Source organism: Neopsephotus bourkii, unplaced genomic scaffold (assembly GCF_033783945.1).
Source record: "Neopsephotus bourkii isolate Nb327-2 ecotype Australia unplaced genomic scaffold, CSIRO-AGI_Nbou_v1 NB_780, whole genome shotgun sequence".
NCBI lineage: Eukaryota > Metazoa > Chordata > Aves > Psittaciformes > Psittacidae > Neopsephotus > Neopsephotus bourkii.
The window spans coordinates 2,546,444-2,568,656 of record NW_026901276.1 but is presented as its reverse complement, the minus strand read 5'-3'; the positions used below and the strand labels follow the sequence as shown (position 1 = coordinate 2,568,656).

Genomic DNA, 22,213 nt, shown 5'->3' with positions numbered 1-22,213 from the left:
CTTTGAGCCAGAAGCCTTTATAGATAAGAGCTACAAGAACACATGAACAAAATCCAAACTCTACCCTTGCTAAAAAAGCAGAATTGATTTTAAGAAAGTTCATAAACCCATGTATGAGAACTGATGGTTGCTTTCATATGCTTCACATGTTGGAGACTGATTCATGTCTTCCAAACTAACTGTTCAGATGTGTAGATGTTTAGTCAGCGCACAGTTATCCAGCTCACCATCCCTGTACCCTCCCACCCACTGAAGAGAGTGGGGAAATGGGAGCCCATGGGACTCTACACAAGGAGCTCCACAGTTCCCATCTGCTTCTCTGCTCCCCAGCAACCTGGTGTGGAAAAGTGGGAGTACTCATTGCCAGCGAAGTCAGTTGGTGTTGGCTCTGAAACTGTAGGACAGCAGTTCCCAAAGGGTTGCAAGTCTGACACCAAGTGAGGTTTGCAAGTAGAAAAAGATCAAGAACAGCTGCTATAAAAAGCTTATTCTTGCAGCTCAGTTCAATACATGGTCTACTCCTGCCATTGTATACCTTGAGAAGGTCGCTTTGCATGACAAGTTTGCTCTGGATGTTTTTTTAAGCCTTCAATATACATGTTTTTGTTTACAGAAAGAGGACAGATTTGCCAAAGTTCAAAGCAGCACCTCTAGGGAGCAGGAGGAGAAAGGTATTATCAGTTCCTCCTCTGGCACTGTTTACTCTGTTAGGATAGCTGCTGCTGGCAAAAGTGGGTTAACATTATCTCCTCAGAATTAATTCAGCTTCCTTGAGCGGTGAAAAGAACTCACAGTGCAAAGCAGAAGTGGATTCTAATGACTTCAGAAAGCTGCCTATGCTTGCCCATATTCAGGACTGGGCTGTGTCAAGGAGTCATCAGTTTACAGTTACCAACAAACGTCTGAAGTTGGCTGGGCTGCTGTAGGAAATAAACTCATTTTCACCCACTCAAAGCTTTTACTCAGGGACACATAAATTGCTTTAAAAACCCAGATGGGACTGTTTCATGACAGATCTGAATGGTTTCCTGGGCGTTATGGCAGGATTTCAGCTAAGGACATTCTTTGTGGTTTTACAAAGTGAATCTTTCCGCTGGAGTCAGCAGTACCTACTATTAGGGTGTAAGAGAATGTGGTATTATCTTTACTGCTTCTCTCCCAGCAGTTGTGGTCAAAAGGCAGTAAAAGAATTTGAGCTGAGGCTGAAAACAAAGATGCTTAAAATGAAAAGTTGCCCTTACCTGCCTCCTTTATGTGTTTGTATACATCATCCGAGCCAGCGGAGGAGTAAGGGATGTCATCGTGGGCTACAAAGTCAATCTGCCAGTGAACAGAAGAAGAATCACATGCCACCATCACTGAATTTTGGTTCAGTAAAGGGTCGATGTGGAGGATCATCTCTTTTCTCGACTTCAGCTGACTTGCTTTTGACATTCTCATCCTAAAGCCATCACCTAGAATATTGCACTAGATTTAGGCCTACAACTGCTGTGTTGCATGATCAGTATGAAAGAACAGAAAGCTTGTCTCCAGAAGCATTGCCATGAACACATCATTCTGACTGGCTGTGTGACATTCTGTAGAAAACTGAAGATGCCCGTTCCTACTTTTATTGCTACTGGAAGAGCTAAGTCAAGTGGCAAAGCTTTCAAAACCATGGAGGCAGGATTCTTTATTCTGCCTCCTTAGGGCTGTGTGTACATACATGTATACCTAGTACTGTCTTTTTGTCACCCAACGATGTGGGTATTAACCTATATCTGAGTTATTTATGCTTTGTTAAGTTTCATATACCTTTCAAGACAGTCAATAGCATGTAAGAAATTCTATCCTGCCTCTAAGGGGACACATGACATTTTTATGTATTTCTGGCCAATTATTTCATCTGTTGACATTAATAAGAAATGTGTCTTTTATTTGGGACTTTAGTCACTACATGATAACTTTTGTGGTTTATGATCTTCCCTGGAAGTCAATTTGTGAATAGTTCTTCAGTGTTACTTTGCCATTCAAAACTCCCACTACAAGAATTATTTCAGTGTACTGAGGAAAAAAAAAAAAAACAAGACAAACATATTTTCTGACAAAGGTGGAGGCAAAATCCACCATGTACAGTGTTTTTTTTCAGTGACTGAAATTAACTGAATTAAATAATTTGTTACACCTAATAGGATTTCACAGACTTGCTGTTAATTCTCAATTCTCAGTCTACAAAGGGCAAGGGAAGAATACAGGGAGAAATGTACCTTATGTTTTTCAAGGAACTCAGGTGTCAGCGTCCAGGGTGCATCTCTGATGACCTCATCCACATAGCGACAGTGTCTGAGGGCTTCATATCGCTCAGTTTCATTCATCACAGTGAAGCCTTTGAATTTATGAGTTAAATCATCACTGCAAACTGAAATATGGAAGTATCAACAAAATGGCTCCACAATAAGTAGAATTAGCATAACCAGCAGCTGATTATTTCTTAATAATTCCATTAAGGACTTAGTTACTAGCTTAGCTAATTTTGGGGTGCTCCAGGGCATCTGAGTTCTGCTCAGGGTTAGCAGGTATTACCATAGACTTCTGAGAGAGCCTTTCCTTTATGCAGCTGTAGCCAGAGGCCTAGTGATGTATTGTTGAACATCACTGGTGGTCTGGTATGCCTACGTTAAGGCAACTCAATCCCACTGTAAGCGGGGATTTCATGGGCTGTGAAATTTCAGGGGCAATGGCTAGCAGTTCAGAAAGAGTTCAGAAGTGCAGTTTTAGCAATCACAGAATGTTTGCAAGCTTAACAAAATGGTCGAGGCAGGAAAGCGCCACTGGACATTATCTAATGCAACCTCGCTCCTTACAGCAATGTCAAACACAGCAGATTGCTCAGGGCCTCATCCAACTGAGTTCCGGAAGATGGAGACCCCTCAGCCTTTCTGGGCCTCCCCACTTTTTGTGCTTATGTAAATGATGCTCTAAATGATGAACTTGCCAACAAAGATTTAAATCACAGCAGAACAGTTTCTCACTAGACACTGATGGAAAACAGGCCATGGCACATTTTATAGCAATCTGCCTCTGAATTTAGGTTTGAGTTCAGCAGGTTTCACAGAAAGAGAAGTAAGGCTTGTGCCATGTTTAAATAGGAAATCACAGAAAGAATACCCATAGAAAGGACTGGGAGAAGCCCTATGCTCTAGTGGAATGTGCAGACTTAAAGCCTGTAAATCCTGTGTCCTTACCTCTGATACTCTGTCCTTAATACTTTGTCACATTGCTTTTAAAATGAGGGGAAGCACCACCCATGTTACCAAAGAACTATAAAAGTTGGGTATTATCTTCCTATGTTTCTCATAATGTTGCATAAACCAGCGACCTGTCCCCATTGTAACTGTCCAATATTACAGCTACAATAGTCATTTGACACTCCAGATGGAATAATGTGATGCCCATTTATAGCTGGGTTGACAGTGGTGGTCCTTCAACACAGGTCAAACCTGTGCCTTTGGATCTCACTCATCTGTGACACCGAGACAAACAGTAAATATACTTGACAAGTGATAAATGCAATGTTATTCGTGCTGCAGGGAAGTGTGAGAACAGCCCTACAGCTGCTGCTTCTTTCTAATTTGAAAACATCAACCTATCAGGCAAGGTGCTGCCAAAGATGCTGCCTTTTTTGAGATCTAAAATGGATGTTCTTGCTGTGATGGTCGTTAAGGGCCTCTATAGTAGGAAAAATGTAGGAAGGCTCTGGAGTGCATGCAAAATTCAAAGCAAGATAACACATGAATTTCAACTAGCAGAATGATACTCAATCCTATTATGTCATTTTTGATGCCTGCAGACAATAAATTTAATGGAGATCAACACATTTTCAGTAGAAAGATCCCATCTGAGATTGTATTTACACTCATTTACAGCCTTTATGTCACCTTAAAGCAACAGTCTTCTGGAAAAAGGGTCTACTAAAATTATTGGAAACCAGTAATTTTTGCTTGAATTCTGTAGAAAGGTTTGATCTTATTTTTGATTACTTTTGTTAATGTGCAGTGCAGACACAATATCTTCATTTCCCTTTGATTCTGTCATCCTGCTCTAATGACTGATTTGGGAAGGTATAAAGTCTACTGAACAATCGTAGTTCCAAATAATTGTCTTCAAAATGAGAAATAGAAGGAGTTGGTTGTGGTGCCCACAAAGCCTTATGACACCAGTGCTTTTGCAGCACAAATTGTATGTGGGTGTGGAAAGGCGCCCATTTTTCAAACATGCTAAGACACAGTGCCTTGCTGGGAAAAGGTACTGATGAGTGCTGGCTGCTTTGTCCTTCACTCCAAAAATAAGGGCAAAATGAAGGTATGTCATGAATTTCAAAGGAGCCAGGCTTTTTCCCCAGAGCTCCTTTACTGATCTGGGACACCCCCAACTCCTTTAAAAGCAACAACAAAACCTACATAACTTGGAGTTTTTTTAAACCTCACGGTCTTGCACCCCCACCTGCTTCTTCTGCAAGCTATCTGGCTCAACAAGAAAATCAAGAGTCATAATGTTTCCTTCATAACAAAGGGATGTCTCCTTTCCCGCCGAGGGTATTACCATATATCATAAATTTATGATTAAACCCAAAAAGCGTGTTTACAAGGAGGTTTACCTCTTCCCCTATCGTGGGGGTTTTTTCCTCCCCTTTCAACTGATGTGGGACAAAGATGCAAAACAATGCATCTTAGAAAGTGTCTGAAGGCTGCATTCACATTTGCTTTATCATCACTGCTGTAAGCATTTGAGCAGCGGAAGGTTGCTGTGAAATGTTTATGCGAGGCATATCTGAGCCCCAAAGGTGCAGGGAAACTGGAACCAAAATGCATGTTTATGAGGCCTCAGGAGAGTAGAGCTAGGCAGGAATGAGCCACCCTCTAGTGACAACTCAGGCACGTACCAACTGCTGAACAGCTGTTAGGCAGCCACACAGCATGAAAAGAAGATACTCATAGCAAAAATACTTATAACAAAGTAACCTGCCCAGGGACACTTGTGAGCTGAAAACTGCATTCAAATCATGACCTGTATTTGGGCCTCCAATGATAACAGGCCAGATTTAGCTTCTCTCCTGATATTGAAAGCTGGGTCTGCGCACACACACTGACCTGGCAGGCAGGAGCCGTGGGCTGTGCATGGCTGGCAGAGGGACTGAGAAGCCAGAAATAAATGAGTGGTTGATCTCATTCACTCGTCTCCATCTTTGAACAATTCTGAGTGAATAACTGAAAAAGGTAAATTATTCATATGGAGCTATTCTAAGCTCAGAGTCATGCAGGCACCTGCATTAACTAAATGGGAATTGTGCCTGTACTGCTGAGGGCAGAATCTGACTTTTACTTTTATTGATGCAATTGTAAGATGTAATTCAAGGCAAATGGCCTATAGAAAGCCCCCAGAGTGAAAGCAGCATTCAAAGTCATAGTGTATAAACAGCTGGGGGTGTGGGTATGGCAATAACTCTCTGATACTGAAGCACAGAAGCAAAAATTCAGTGCAATAAATAACTCTGATCTTACCTCCTACTAATAAGTAGCTATTTGGAAATAGAGTTTTGGCTTGCATAAGAGCTCTAGCATGGCCAGAGTGGAAGAGGTCAAATATCCCATCTGCATACACTCTGACAGGTCTGTCAACTGTGGAAAAAGAAACACAACAGTAATTTTTCAGACCCAAACAAGTTGCACTTGATCGTACTGGACAGGCTTTTGTTCCCAGATGATTGTGGAGATTCACCCCAGTTCTGATGCTCAAAGGCACCACGGGTAAACTTGGAGTGTTTTATCCTGCTCATTACTTGTTCTTCTCTCTGCTCTCTGCTGTTTTCTCTCAGACTTAGCCTATTTATTATCATCCATCATCCCTATATTCTAATTTAGCAAAATGTCATCTTCCTGCCTCATTCAGGGTTCCACCATATGTCTTGTTCTTCTCTCTCTGCCTTTCTAGTCAGTTCTACCTTCAGGATTTTTCATTTCTTTTCCATATTTTTTCTTATAATCTCCCTTTTCCTCCTCTCTTGTCTGTGACTTTCTTTTTTCCACAGCGTAGTGCTGTAAAAATGTATTGCTTATGTCTTCCACATAAACTTTCACTTCCCTTCTTTCATACTTCCACCAAGCTTTTCTCTCTAATAAGCCTATAATGTCTTTTTCTTACCATCCTCTTGCTATTACCTTTATAACTCTTACTTTCTGTATGGCATCTTCAGCAACAGCCTTCAAACAGAAAAAGGACTTGCTTTACCAAATGACACAAGTGACAGCTGTGCCATTTCCAAGCAAAAGGACAGTGGAGATGAGAGCAACAGAACTTCAGCCTTCGTGGACTGTACTTCAGTGCTACAAGGGATGTCTCTGCTGTCAGGACATCCAAGGGAGAACACTGTTTCTTGCAAAGCTGACTGGAAAGCTGTGGCTTACCCCTGTAGAGTGTACACACTTTGAAAGCTTATTTTAAATAAGTAAGTAAACAAAGGTGCTTTTTTAAAAATAGTCTCTTGTAATTTTGGGGGGGGGCTGAAGTACGTATTTGGGACTTTATGGGAAATCATCCAATTTCTGCAGCCCAATCACAAACATGCAGCTAAATAAATTGGGCATGGTTTCTTTGTAGACAGCAAATGGCCTTTAAGGCCACTGAAGATCTGACATGATCAACAAAAACATCAGTGAAATAAGATTTCCAGCATACAGGGGCAACATGGGAAGAGAATCCAGGAGGCAGCCACTACACAAAACAACTTTCAGGCTGTCTGAAGTGGGCTGGCAAGCCACCCTTCCAACCAACATGTGGACATCCATGAAAACATCAAACTCTTAACTTGAAATGTTTTCTCTTGTTTTTCATCTCTAACAGAAGATAATGGCCCTGTAGTTGCTGCTTTCTTCCCCATTACCTGATAGCACCAGATACCAGACTGGCCTTTCTGCTTCCAAGTGGAAGGCATTGACAGATATAAGGGAGAGCCTGTGCTTTGGGAGCACCCACTGCTGATGCAGCTCTCTCCACATACCTGGTGTTCCCAGGCGGGCTTGTGCGATGGTTAGCTTCTCATGGGGAGCTTGGCACTGACAGCTTGTTTCATCGGCAAATGGAGCAGGTGTTGTCAGGGTCTGGAAGGAGGAAAAAACACAAAGAAAATAAAAATATTTTTCCATCAAGTAGTTAAAAAAGAACCGTTTAGCTGGTGCAGGATGCTGTAACCTGGCTTAATGCTGGTTTGTTCTCTAAGGTGTTTTGCTTTTTGGTCACCCCTTTTGGAGCATACACAATTCACACAAGGTACACTAATCCTTAGTTTGGTCTCAATGACTCCAAAGGCCCAAGATGCAAAATGTGTTCTGCTACCTGTAAATAACAGCTGGAAAAAATAACTGGGATTTGGAAAGTTTCAAATGAGCCACCTCTTCATAAGCACCAGTTCTTTCCACTGACATCAGTGGGACTGCAGGTTGTTTTGTTGTGTTTTTAATCGGAATCTTATATAATTTTGAGGAGCCATTCAAAACAATGCAAGAATGCAACCAGAAGCCCCACCTAACTAAAGCTAACCAGGCTACGACTCCTTTCTCTGATCTGACACATACTGTAATAGTACTAATGCTCTGTGATCAGAGCACTACAAGAGTAATTGCTCTGAAGAGCTTACAGCCTAAAGATACAAGAGAGGGGGTAAGGATGTGTGAAGAATGACGTGGCATTATCTGTCAGGAAACTTGATTTCAGAAACTGTATTTTCTGCCCATGTCTATGTAGGATGTTATCAGCGATCAGAACCAGATATTTATTATCTGCCATATGGGCTGATATGAAAAAAAATGCTTCTACTGCTTTTGGCTTGAAATCTTTACGAAATCATAGCTGAATTTTGGGTTGCTTTGTTTTTGTGAGATGAGGTGGTGGTTGAGACAAGCCGAAGGAAATCTGTCATTCACTTTGCCTCTACCACAATTTAACTGGGACCCTGTGGCCTTGCAGCTGTAGTTTGGTTGGGTTTTGACAGTGACCACTCGTGTGATGCACAGCTGTCATACCAGTTTGAGTATCCATGGTCTATCATAACAGAAACTCTCTTCCCCTTTACACTTTTTTCAGCTTTTAGATGCTGAACGCTTTTATTTTCTGTAGCATCCCTGAGATGTTTTAAGACATGTCATGCCTAATTGCTGCTGACTCTGGGCTCACTGGCTTATTGCATGGAAAGCTCAGAGGACAGTAGTAAAACAACAGCAAAGACTTAAAGATTCATATCCAGCTTTTTCTGCTGATTTACTATTAATTTTATTTACTGAAAGCACTAAAATTTTGTGCAAATTTCTTTTTTCCCCCTCCATTTTTCTTTCCTTTTTTTTTTTTTGTAATCTCCAATGTTGCAGAAAATCATCATCACTAGTATTTTAATGATGAAAATCACAGCATCTCTGTACAGACAAGGTTAAAAATGGAGAAACTATGACCAAGTCCAGGTTTTTGGGTTTCGTGGCCAGACGCTGTTCATCAGGCCACCCATGCCGCACAGTGTAGAACATTACACATAATCATACCACACCAGCTCCTTTCTTTATTTTCTAAATACTGTCTTTTTGCTTCTGGCTTTGTGATCTCTGTGGGCTAACCTGTCTTTTCATCTCCAAGCAAGGTCAAGTTACACAGCAGCCCATACAGCCTGATTCCTGCTGGGATAAAGACGAAGGCAGAAATGTTAAAACAATAATGGCTATGGTCTGAGGCCTGCAACTGGGAATCAGATCCTAGCTCAGCATAGGCTGTTTCCTTGGAGATTACTTGAAGAAAATAGGCCAGGTTTGCAGGAAGCTATCTTTCCCCCCTACCCCAGGCAAACACGGTGCTTTTAATTCATGTAAACACCTTTGCCACACTAAAATTATTCCCTCAGCCTCTGCTCAATGGAGAACCACCTCTATAAGCTTCTCATCCATCCAGCTTTTGTAAATGCTCATCATTAAAGTTCACTTTATGGCCAATGCCTTAAAACCAGACCTGTCAAGATTCCCATTACCCAGTGACCTCTAAGTCACTGGATATGAAAATACACTGAATACAATAGATTAAATTCAGCAATATTTCATCAAAGTCACATACAGAAATGCATAAATATCACGTGCTGACAGATTAAGGGAAATACAGCAATAGCTTCCCAAAGAGTAACTGTTTCATTTTATGTGGCTTAGAAAAAATGTTGCTGAGCTTAACAAAAAAATCTTATGAGTAAAATAAGATGGGATCATTTGAGCATAAGATAAAATATTTCAAGAAATATTAAATCCCAGAAATAATTTATCACACCTCTTTCAGTTTGCATATAATTGCTTGTATTCCTTCCAGCTTCTTGTCAGTATTAACTAGAATTGGGAGAAGAGAGCAAGTAATTTACATAGCAGCTTCATTTTGGTTAATCCATTAAATTACTTTTAGAAGTTTGCTGTAGTTTTGCCAATAATCAGATGGATAGACAAAGATTTTGTGCAAATGTACTTCTGTCTTTCCCTGACAGATTTTTCCCTTCATCTGTGCCTTCATTATTTTGTAGGCATTTACATTTTGCAATTAGTCAAGCAAGTCAAATTAGCCTTGTATTTTGGATCAAGGTGAGCTACTGAGATCTGCATCATCCTGTAGCAGGGTGCTCTACAGCCTAAGTGCAAGTTCAGTGATGGATTATCTCATTTTGTTTGTTCAGCACCTGCCTCCTCCTTGTGTAGTTTGGTATTTTTGTACTGGAAGCTTCAGTAAATTCATCCATAGTCACCTGTTCCTTGCCTCTATCTTTTCTCCCCTCAGTCACATTTTCCAGGCTGAAGAGCTTTACCACATCTATTTGTATGGAAGCTGGCAGGCAACTCTTGATTATTTTTGTTGCCCTTCTCTGTTAAATGCAAGGTGAGTTTTACAGTGCTCGAACTGATAATTCCTCTGGCTTCTAGAGCTTTAATAGATAGGAATAGAAAATCCTTTACGTGGTGCTCACGCTTTGTGGTTATCTTTGACAACATAAGCACCTTACACCTGGTGTCAGCAGGGAGACCTTACTTTCATTTAAGTAGACCAAATGCCACATCATTACTGTATTATTAATATGCAGTGTCCAGAGAAAGCCTATTACTTGTTGTAAATGGAGAGTCACTGTAATATTAGGACATGTTAATGATACTTCAGAAGATGTTAAAAAACTCTTGCAATGCAAGGACTATTTCCTGGGAATGAAGATGTTGCATTCAATTATAATTGAATTCACTTCCATCCTGTCCAATAACCCTTGCGTATCCGAAACCATTCATTCTATGACAAGTTTAAATAGTATCTTACATGCATTCTCACAATTTTGCAAAATAACTGAATGATGCTCAATAAACCTCAGGACATTAAAAGATGGAAGGTAGGTAAAGGGGGGCTTCCTAGCAAACGCCTCACAGCTTCATTTGCACCCAGTACCATCTTTGTAACCCCTGACTATATCTACTGAGATGGAATCTCAAAGAGAAGAGTGTGGTAGGCAGCCCTGAGCTGGTTCTGTGGTGGGATACTTCCTGAAGAAACCCTAAGTGACAGCTAGAAGCAGTTTGTTTTCAGGTGTATCTTGATGCTGCTGTTCTATTATCATTCTTCATAGTAGCCATTTAATTCAGCTGCTAGTAAAAAAATAAACACTCATAGCTTATGTTTCCAGTGAACTAAAAGTGGCAATTTGTAGTGGAGTCATACCACTGAAACAACAGGTTAAAAGCACAAGCAGCTCCACACCCTCACTTTTGTTTACAGGATATAATTAATTGGGTTATTGTTTGCTTGTTTTCCACGTTTGGTTATTGGTTGTGTTTTTTACATAGCAGCAAGGAAGACAGAAACAATTTTTTACATGAGCAAATGTAGATCCATCTATGCCATAGTGCATCTGCCATTGTGGCTCTGCCTGTAGAGTAATTGTGTGCACCATGTGCTAATGGAAGGTGCCAATCTTTCATTTTCTCTCCTCTTTTTTTCTTTTTAAATTCACACAGCTACACTACCTCCCTCACCACATGACACAGACAAAACCGTTGTCCTCTTTGTATACAGGAGAGTTGTTCTGTCATCTAAGATTTTGCCATCAACAAATGTCTAACAAATTTTCAGGTCTTGAACCGCTACAGCTACACAGGCAAAATTCGGTAAAGCAGGCTGGGCCTGTGCTTTTAAAACAATTGAGCTGGCAGACAAATTCTGTGGGAGGTCTGATGCTGTAATCTCCTTTTATCTCAGAGGCAGTATTTAAAACACGTAACTCATTTTACTGGAACAAATCATGTGGGTAAGATCTACTAATGTGAGGAAAGATTATTTTGGGAACCTGCTCCTGATGTTGGCAAACAATAATTACAGAGCAAGAAACACTGACATCAGTTTTAAGGCATGTTTAAAAGAAAAATGCTATCAAAACTCTTGAGAATGAATTAAAAATACATGCTGAATTTCTTAAGTATGAATACTCTTTGCAAGTGGAAAGACCATGTTAAGGACTATCAAGGTCTTCTCTTAATGGTTCAGGGAGTGAACATCATGAAGAATGAAACTGAGGTTGTCCCGTATATCGCCTTTAGTAACCTTGGCCTGAACAGTTAAATTTATGAGCAGTTAAGTTGTAACTGAATGTTATTGGTATGTGCCTTCAGGGAAGTTTTTCACAAACAATTCCAATATTAATGCATGTATCAAAAGAAAATCTAGCCTGTTCTCCCACAGTTCTGCTGACTCAGGGAAGTGGATGTAAACTAAAACCAGGGCAAACTAACCTAAAAAGAACAATAACTTAAAAAAAACTATAAAAATCTGTTTGCAAGCATTCCAAATTGCCTTATTCTCAGTTGCTCTTTCTGGGCTTTATCTTCAATCAAATATACTTTGCTGCTTGTTAGTATTGTCAGTAATGATTAAGTGCAAGACGCAACTACAAATTGAAGACATTACACAAGAAAAGTAGCTCCCACTGCCTTCTCAAGAAGCACAATTATGTATATATGTACAGATTAATAATTATGAAACTAGAACAACTATTATATAATCTAGTCTAGTATTTGCAAAAGGCCAAAGAATTTCGTGACAAGATTCCTGTGTGACAGCCATAACTTTTGACTGAACTGGAACATGCTATTTATAAAATAAAACCCATCCTAGAGGTAGGATGGCCCCCAAGTCAAGCAGAACTCAAGTGAAAGAACTGCTGCTTAAGTACCTCAATCTCCATGAACAGCAGCTGGAAAAGAATCGTGACCCTTGGCATCTTACCCACCTGAGCCTGCTCCCTCCACAGCTGGAAGGAGCGCTGCATACAAGTGACCCAGGTAAGACCCCCTCAATGACCAAACTACAGCTAAGGTGGCATGCAGCCTATGAGCCTAGATATCCTCTTGTCCTGATGGCTAAAGACCCAGCCAAGCTGTCAGATGTCCCAGCACTGAGGAGGGATATGCAGTATTTCAGGATAAAGAAGTGTGCGGCTCCTTCAACAAGGCACTGGTTATCACATGGAAGCCTGCAGACAGCACAGCAAAACAAGGACATTGCAGCTGGACCACAGAATCAAACAGCCCATGGTGCATTTGCAATTCAAAGCTGAATGGCAGGTGCTTGCTGGCCCACAAGTAATGCTGAGGTTTGGCCACAGTCAACAGACCAAGAACATGTAACCACTGCTCTAATGCCACTCTGTGTTCTATTGATCAATCCAGAAAATGGAGATAATGTCAGTTCATATGGTGTAGATTTCTAACACCCATTTCTTTTTGCTTGTACATTACTGTACATACCTGATGTATGGCATCTTCAGTGTAAGCAAGGGTTAATCTACTGAAATCAACTGAAATCAACTGAAATCAACTAAGCTACTGCATGAATCTGACCCAGTATTCAATCTCTACTTGTGCTTCTACATAAAGAAACTTAATGTCTATCATCAATTATTTCATGTCAGATGTAGGCCAGCATTTTGTATAAACCGTTACTCAAAGCAGAGCTGTGTTGAAGCTAAAAACCCCACCATTCTTCCCCATGCACAGGAGGCACATAATCTCTGCAGTTCCCCAGCTGGGAGAAGCACTCTTGGAAGAAGTATTTTCCCACAGGGAGTGCACTGGGCTTCTCTACCAAATCCCTGAATCATCCCGTGCCTTTCACAGGAGCTTTTCACCTTATGCCATCTGTCTACGTGTGTATAGGAAAGGAAAGCAGATTACATGGAAACAAAGGTATAAGCACATACTGGGATAGACAGTTCTGGCTGCACTGAGTGTCTATGCACAATCCTGAACATGTGGTTATGTGCTACCCATACCTTTTGCCTGTGTGGTTAGTATTTGGTTCCTAATTATTTATTTCTTCTGTTCCATATCCATATATGTGTTCAATTATTTTTTTACATTTTATAGCTATGTTACATTATAATGTTATGTTTTTGAGGAGGGAGCAGAGGGAATCTATTTACACTGATTTTCTTACTCCTTTTTAAAGATATGATACAAATCTTCATCATAATGACAACAGCACAGTTTAAGAAATTGGTAATATTCTCCTACTGAAAGCTCCTTCTAAAATAGCACTTCATATATACATTTGACAGCAAGGAATGCAATACATAGAATGTAATGTTTTCTCACTGTGTTTGTGTGTCATTTGTGAATCCTGCAAAAATATCTGTAGTTCTGCATGAATATGTATCTTCAGAGATGGAACTATGACATTCCAGAACATAAGCCAGTTGCATGTCCTTTGATGTAGTAAAGGGAAATCACAGCAGATTTTTGGTGTCTTTTAAGCGCAGTAAGATTTTTACATGTTCCCATGTGCCAACCATATCTGGCATGTTTCTGTGGGTTTGTGCTTTTATGTGTAGCCGACATTTATGAAAATTGACCCAGAGCAAAACCCAAACTTGTAAAGGACCAAAAAGATACTTGGTCAAATAAAGTCATTTGGGGTTCCTTAACTGTAAGACTATTTACATATATATGTTTATTCTTAGTTCCACACTGAAGTAAACAGATGGCAGACCCCCTAAGTCATAACATCACGTGAGAGAGAAACAGATGCATGGGACACTTTTAAACCACAATAAAACCTCCTAAATTCATCATTAGCTCCTCTGATTAAAATTGCATATACTTTTCAGTGACACAGGAAAGATAAATAGTAGGCTTGTGGAAATAAAACATCTGAAATCACTCTGGAGGTTTCACCAGACCCTCTCAAAATCTCATTTTCAAATACAGAGGGAGTAAGGCATCCAGGGCTGAAAACATAGGAATCCACGGCATGCACACTTTTGTTGCAATGATTTCAAATTGTTGTGCTTAACATTTCATTGCTTAGCAGCAGCAACAAAGAAATTGTCTAAAGGAGTCTAGTGCCCTTTTAAACCATTATACAGCTCTGAGTGAAAATACTAAAACATTCTCCTCTACCCTTCAATAAAAGTACCCCAGTGTGTTCCAAATGTCCTCAAACAACTTGAAAAAATAATCATGTGCTCTCATTTCTTCTAAAAAAAAAATCAGTAAAATGGCTAAAGCAGCCAATACCTAAAATGATGTGAGAACTGTCATCTTTAATTGTACCCGAGTCTTCTTCTCCAAAGTACTGTAGATTCAGTGGCCCCAAACTAATTCCTATTGAACTGTAGAAGTCTGTAGCTTCTGAATCTCAAGTAAAGGCAGTAGAAGTAAATCCAGGCTTGGGAGCAAGCACTGGGATTGCCAGGGTGAAACTCAAATGGCCCTGATGCTTACAGTGCCTTGGCAGAACATGTTTTATCCGTCCCATGGATAGGTCCTAGGTCTCCAGCTACTCTGCCCTTCTAGTGGTGATGCTGAGCAGAAAAAACTAGGTGCATGCTTCCCATGGGGCCACCATGTCATTTCCTGCACAGGCAAATGGGATCTGGCCACAGCTCAAACTCCCTGAGAAAAGGCATCTGATGGTAGGCAGCACAGATGTCACGTAACAGTGATCTCAGGTACAGCCCAGTACTCCTGGGATCACATTGCCAAGGACAGAGCAGACACAGCAAAAAGCACCTATCTGCTTCTTTACATCATCTTGAAGATAGAGTCACTTTACTTTCAATTTATGAAAACTGCTGCTTAACTCCTGCCTGGCCCTCTACCCATCATCGTCCCTGCGACCACAGCCCAAAACAACCTACCTATCTACTCCCTCTCATCCCCTGTAGCTTACCTTGGGTTTATTCAGGTAGATTTCTGCTTATTTGGTTTCTTAAGGTTTCTTAACTTGTGCCTAACTTTCCCTGTGAAGAGCCTGTATTCTTGTTTTGGGCTCAATCTCACATTGCACTCAAAGCACAATGAGGTAAGTACTGTGATGGAAATGTATGTTTCATTGCCCTGGATTCCCTTAGCTGACCTAAGGACTTCAGCAAGTTTTGGAAACAAAACATTGGTAACCAGGTCCCAACAGTACATCCCCAAATGTTCCCACTGATGCCTGTGTAGGATGACAGAGACGTTAAATATAAGGAAAAGAAGCTCTCAGTGTGTTCAAGGGAAAGATGAGATCAAGCAGTAAGTTTTGAAGTTTAAGTAAGTTCCAATGTATATTTGCTTCTGGTTTATCTGCAGCACTGTCCTTATAAACTGCCATTGTTTCCTTTTATGAAAGACAGTCTAGAATTATCTTCTTGAACAAAGTGTGTTGAATGCCTGTTTGTTTCTTGCAGGGTGAAGACTCAGGGTAATTCTCGATGTGCACACCACTGCTTTAAGGAGCTGCCCACATGTGGGACCAAAGTCAAACCTTGATGTCAAAGGACATAAATAAATTACAAAAAATAAGCAAATCATTTCACAAGGCTTTGTACTTACTCTTTGGTGTTTCCTCCTATGGTATCTCTGCCATCCACTTAAACTAAGAGCTTGCCTTTTTTTGCAGGACTTTTTAGCACAGATTCACACAGGTAAACCCTAATGCTGGGATAAACATAAAACTATACAAACCAGGACTGGAGAAATGCTATTTCTGTTTAGTTCTTTACTTGACTACAAAACTGCTAAAATCACTGCTATGGATAAAGCCTGTGACTCTAATTGGTTTGTTGCTCTGTTGTGCATTGAGACTAAGGTACATGCGTCACTCAGAGAGAGATTTGCCTAGCATTCAGGTATGTGGAAGTTGAGAATGTAAAAAAGGCAAAGATTAAGTGAGAGATGGACCAGGGGAATTGACTGAAGCACAAATGCTCATTAATGCTCTAGTTGGTTAAGAAAACCCAAACAGTGTCTTGCGGAAAAAAATAATCGCAATTTATATCACAACAGTACTAGGCACTGGAAAACACCAGGTTCCAATACATACTGAAACTTACCTAAGAATTGCCTTCAGTGTCCCCTATTTTCCTGCTCTTTGAAGGATATAGGGGCTTTCTTTAGTCCTACTGTGACACTTACTGCCAAGCTAGCAGGGTCCATAGCCTAAAATCAGATGATCTAGTGCAGGTACCCATTAAAAATATTCAAAATTGTAAGGCTTTAAATAAATTCAATTTCAATGACAAGGATGACAATTATTTCAGAAAAATCTAACCCTCTTTCCACCTTCTAAAATTTGAGCTGATTTGAAGTTATATTTTTTTTCTTTACAAAAATTGGTTCCTAAAAATTAGCCTATATCAACTTTAAAACCCAGACAATTGATTTTCAGGACATGTAATAACCAATGAGCAACATTAACAAGTCACCTCTAAGTATCACAGGCTTTACTTGCCACCAGTGGTATCATTCTGAGGGACCAAAACTATCCTGAGGTCCAGGATAATAAAATGATCCAAAAATGTTAATTGAGACACCATCTTTAATTAATGAAGTGACTTGGTTACTGGCTCACCACTGTATATGCTACCTTCAAAGCAGCTGGATCAGAGAAAGCACTGAAGATCTTAAAACAAATCTGATTAAGAACTTGTATCTGTGTTAGTAGATCATCTGTCAAGGGGTGATTCACTTTAACTCTTCAGGTCACCAGCTCTGAAATCTCACTTCAGACATGACCTGACTACACTTGCTTGCATCCCTCCTTGTGCCCCAGCAAGTACAGTGTATTGCATTATACTTCCTGAAGATAACCTACAGCTGCTGACAGATAAGATGGTACTTTAAAAGAACATACTTCCCATAAATATTTATTCAAAATGTCTCCATTGTCCATTATTGGTACTCAGGAAGTTCTACAACATCATAATGAATTACTGTTTTATTTGTGTACTCTTGCTGTCACCTTAATTTCCACAGAAAATACTGGAAAGCACGATACTGTAAATACTGGTATCAAATTGTCAGTTCTTTCCTTAAAATCTTTTAAAATGTCAGACTACATGGAGTAATGTATTCAAATGGGTTGTTATATCTGAGCTTTTGACAGAGAAATCTAAGCCTGAATGAACTAACATACTCCAGTAACAATATGTGAGCTAACTTTGCCTGTTAAAACAGCTCCAAAAGCCTCCCATGAACAAATTTATAGTCTTCTTTAAAGTTGATTCTAATTATAATACTACCAAGTAGAAAACATTAATTTAGGTCAGCTCAAACGACTGTTGCTATTTCTTGTCATATTGGAACAATGTTTCAAATATAGTGTGAAATTTAATTACTGAAGTTTGATGTTTAAATATGTTTTAATTAGGACTGAATTCTAGTGTGAAATGATCTAATTTCCAGTACTAAAATGTGGCATCCCCCATGCACTTTCACACCTCAACATTGTCCTTGCCTTTCTGTGTGTGCATGTATGTATTGTTGTCATTATTTTTCTACTGCCTTGCCAATGGTGAGTACTACGGTGGGGAAGGGAGTTATGGGAATAGTAAAAGGCTTAAATAAGAAGCAAGGAAACATTCCAATTATTTTAAATTAGTACACGGAAAAAGGGCAGCTCTCAGAACCTTAAGTCTGGCGGTACAGCAGCTTTGTAAAGTTGCCTGCAGGATCTGAAGGAAACTTCCCTCATCTTCAACCAAAGACCATCAAAGCAGTTTATTTTGGCTGTCACTCTCCCGGCTCTTCCCCATCCTCCCGTACCCCTAACACCGCAGCTCTGCAACACTTCCCTACACGGCCGCAACGGAACAGGACCCTGCTCTGCTGCAGAAGCGTGCTCTGAAGTTGCGGTAAGCGGGATTTGCCGCTCCCGGGTGCCCCGCACAGGACGGGTGGTCACGGAGGGCAGGACGAGCCCGCAGGCCGGGAGACCCGTCCACTGCCGCCTTTCAGCGTGCTCTGCTCCTCGGAGCCCACTGCTAGCCACATACAGCTTCTTTTCTTATTGTAAGCCGGCTTTACCAAGTCGGATGCTCCCCACCACCCGGGCTGAAGCCGCGGCCCCGTGCACCGGCCGTCTCTACCCAGCCCCTCACAAATGCGGCAAAGCTCGCCAAATCTCTTCCCGAACTCACCCTTGCTCGCTGCGGGCTTCGGACGGGGGATACGCTGTGTTTTTTTGCTTTCCAAGACGGGACCAAGAGTCCCGCCAGTCTGCCGCTACTCCCCACGGGACCAAGGGCAGCCTGGAAGGGCCCTCAGCCGGCGGTGAGGGGCAGAGTCCCTTCCATCCGCAGCCTCTGCTGTTCCTTCCCCCGCGGAGGCGCGGCGCTACACAAAGGGACCGGCCGTAACACGGTAGCGGCCTCCCTCCCTCCCCCCGTCGCCCGCGGCCCCGCAGCGTCCGGAGGCTCGGGCGTTGCGGGCCAAGGTGGGGCCGAGCCCCTGATCAGGTCCGGGTCCGACTCACCAGGCGAGGCTGGGGGCAGGTGTGCTCTAGCTCCTCCATGGCCTCTGAGCACCGCGCCTCAGAGGGGGATTTCGGGATACCTGTTTCTGACTCAGCATCGGCAGCGAGCACTGGCATGGCCGGCGGCAGCCTCCTCGCCCGCTGCTGCCGCCGCCCGGGCCCGCCCGGCGCGGGGCTCCGCCGTCGCGTGGGGAACCGCCCCGCGGGGGGTCTTTCCGGCAGCCGCCCGGGGAAACGGCCGCCGCGCGTCGCCGTGGCAACCAAGCGGCCGCCGCGCCACCACCCCCTGCGCGCGGGGGACGCCGCGCTCATTTGCATTCAGCCTCCTGGTTGGCTGCTGCTAAGCCGCGCCACCTACGCCCCCGCGGCGGCGTTACCTGGGCGGTGGCCTGACCCTGAGCGCCTGCGATGGGTCCCTAGAACCGTGCTCTTCCCGCGCCGCACCGGGCCCCGTGTGTCCCCGCTTAGTGCCACGCGTTGTACAGGAGCCATGTCGGCATTTGGGAACCTGAGAAGCACCGAGAGCCGACGGCGTGTATCTTCCCCTAACCCGTGCGCCACTCCCGCCCTCGGTAGCTCCCTCACAGTAACCTGCTGACAGCAGGAACGAGGAGTGGCGGGAGGAGAGGGTGCTGAACGGACAGCTCCTGCCCGCAGCGCCCCCGTTAACGGCAGCCCGCACCCCACCGCCCCCTGCTGCGCGGGGGGGGCAGCAGCTGCAGCGTTCCCCGCGCCCCACGGTCACCGGCACCGGCTCCGAGGGTGGGCCCGGAGCGGCCGCCCGCTTCCACTGCCCGGCGAGCGCCTTTCCAGAGGAGGCCCGAAACACCTGGGCATGGCCATGCGTGAAAAGAACCCGGGGAAGGGGTGCCTTTCTCTCAGAAATACATATTCACTTCATCTTGGGTTGAGTTTCTAGGCAATGCTTCTGCAGATCTGTAGGAGCAAGGCAAGGAAGTTGCTGTTTACGGAGAGGAATTCTAACAGTTTCCATGAAAATGTTCTCTGGTGCCCAGAGATGGATAAAAAAGGACACAGTCGTAACAGTAGCAGCTCTGTCTAAATGCATCAAAATGTTTTGAACACAGCCAAATCCGTAACAGAGCTCCCAGGCCCTTATGAGGATCCTGGCTAAAGACTGCCCAGGAGTCACAACTATATCTTCAGAGTGCTGAGGCACTGGCACAGGTTGCCTAGAGAAGCTGTGGCTGCCCTATCCTTGGCAGTGTTCAAGGCCAGGTTGGACGGGGCTTGGAGCAACCTGGCCTAATGGAAGGTGTCCCGGCCCACAGCCAAGGGGTGGAACAAGGTGACCTTTAAGGTCCCTTCCAAACCAAACCATTCTATGATTCTATGACTTGAGAACTTAATTTCAAATGTTTTATCTTTTGCACTTCTTCAAAGGTGGCCAAGTGCAATACAAAAAATATATATGCTATGTGAAAGGAAAAGGGGTAGGTACGCAAAGAAAGGGAGAAGTTATTCAGGTTATCAGTTATTCTGTGAGGACTACTCACACATTATGGAAATTATTAAACCATGATTAATGCAGCACTCTGACCAAAATTTGTAGCTCATTCTCTTAGGAAAAATATTTGCAGCGTGCTATGCTGTCAGAAGAATATTTGGACAGCATGGCTGAGCAGTGTTAGGGCTAGTGTTTGGCTAGGGCTAGCCAAAGGCAGCAGCAGGTAGCGCTTTTATAAGCCCAACCATGTACAACAGCTCTGCAGAGACAAGTGCTGGTGTGCTGAAGGAGCAGAACCAAGTACAGATGTATCTGGGGGCAGTGTCTAGCAGCCCTGACCAGGTGGGTGCACGGGAATAGAGGTGAAAGGGATCTTCTTGCATATGGAAGATTGCCAATAAACTGGGAATGCAAATTCCCTTGCCTTTTATTTCTTTTGAGCACAAAAGGGGGAATTTCTTCTTTGTTCTCATGCTCAGAGTTTGCTGTTGACTCTGGCTGCATTTTGATTTGCCTTTTATAGAGATAAAATTTTCCATATACATGTGGCATTAAAGAATAATGTCTCCCTTGCAGTGGTGTTACCACCTAAGCTGTGAAGAATTTCAAAGTGGATGTGGGATTCTTTTCTTGCTGCTTATTTGATTTCTACCTCTAGGAAATACATTTTGTTTTTTTTTTTTCCCCTTCTGTTTGAACAGCATGATTAAGAAATGATGTGTACCTCATTAACAGAGTTGAAACCACAGAATCACAGAATCGTTAGGGTTAGAGAGGACTCTGGAGATCATCTAGTCCAACTCCCCTGCCAAGGCAGGGCTGCCTACAGCACGTTACACAGGAACGTGCCCAGGCAGGTTTGGAATGTCTCCAGAGGAGGAAACTCCACAAAATCCCTGGGCAGCCTGTTCCAGTGCTCTGCTACCCTCAACATAAAGAAGTTCTTGATCATGTTTAAGTGAAACTTGTGTTTTAGTTTTTGGCCTTTGCTCCTCGTCCTGTCACCAGGCACCACTGTAGAGCCTGGTGCCATCCTCCTGGCACCCGCTTTTGAGATATTTACATGCACTAATGAGATCCCCTCTCAGTCTTCTCCAGATTAAACAGACCCAGCTCCTGCAAACTCTCCTCATCAGAGAGATGCTCCAAACCCCTGATCACCTTTGTGTCCCTGTGCTGGTCCCTCCCCAGTAGCTCCTTGTCTTGTACTCTGGCAGAGGGAAGGTTGTGGGGTCTGTCATGCCTATCCAAATGGAATTCATCATGGGCCATCCTGGCTCTGATGATCTTAGTCAATGTACTGGATATATTGAATAAGCTATCCTGAATTGTGTCTTCTTCTAGCTGCAGGGGCAAAATGGGCTTTCAAAAGGCTGGAGTGTGTCTTCTTTACTCTCAAATAAATAAGTAAAAATTAGGTTTGACTGGAGAAGCTCAGCAGATGGTCTCCTGTAAATCCTCACAAGTCAGACAACTTCTAAAAGAACAGGGGAGCAATAGTTATGGGTGGGAAGTTTTGTGCATCTAATTCTTTTATGTAACCAAATATCCTGCACCAGACTGAGCCTGGTCTCCTGGGCATCCTCCTGTCAATTCTTCAGAAGTAACTGGGACATATAGCCACTGCCTTTAACGACTGAGCTCCTGGCAACAGCTCCTTGGGCTTGAATAGACATCGGATGTCCCAGGGTGCATAAATTAACAGTACATACAAAGAAGCCAGGAAAACATGATCCCAATCCTCTTAACCCTAATTCCAGGGTCTAAACTGACTAGATGGCAAACAGGGTAAAATCTTAGCTGTTATGAAGGTTCTGTCTGATATGTGGTATTTTGTCTTTTTTTTTTTTTTCCCTACAAGGAATTTCAATTTGCAAACTGAAGAAATTAACTCTCAAAGTATGAAAAATACAGGATAGGCCATGAGGATGA

General features: G+C 42.6%; 1 protein-coding gene across 5 annotated transcripts in view; it reads right to left on the bottom strand.

The window, feature by feature from the left end:
* The window catches only part of PCYT1B (phosphate cytidylyltransferase 1B, choline), a 38,726-nt gene that overhangs the window by 12,107 nt on the left and 4,406 nt on the right, over positions 1-22,213 (bottom strand). The window contains exons 1-5 of one of the 5 annotated variants that reach the window (XM_061355120.1): positions 18,814-19,047; positions 7,037-7,136; positions 5,541-5,657; positions 2,247-2,398; positions 1,242-1,320 (exon numbers count right to left, since the gene is read on the bottom strand). In XM_061355120.1, the coding sequence (XP_061211104.1) occupies positions 1,242-1,320; positions 2,247-2,398; positions 5,541-5,657; positions 7,037-7,136; positions 18,814-18,930 (565 nt within the window). In that variant the 5' untranslated portion in view covers positions 18,931-19,047. Of the gene's footprint in view, positions 1-1,241; positions 1,321-2,246; positions 2,399-5,540; positions 5,658-7,036; positions 7,137-8,639; positions 8,683-18,813; positions 19,048-22,213 lie in introns of those variants that run through there. The other 4 variants (XM_061355123.1, XM_061355119.1, XM_061355122.1 and 1 more) reach the window with 4 other exon arrangements.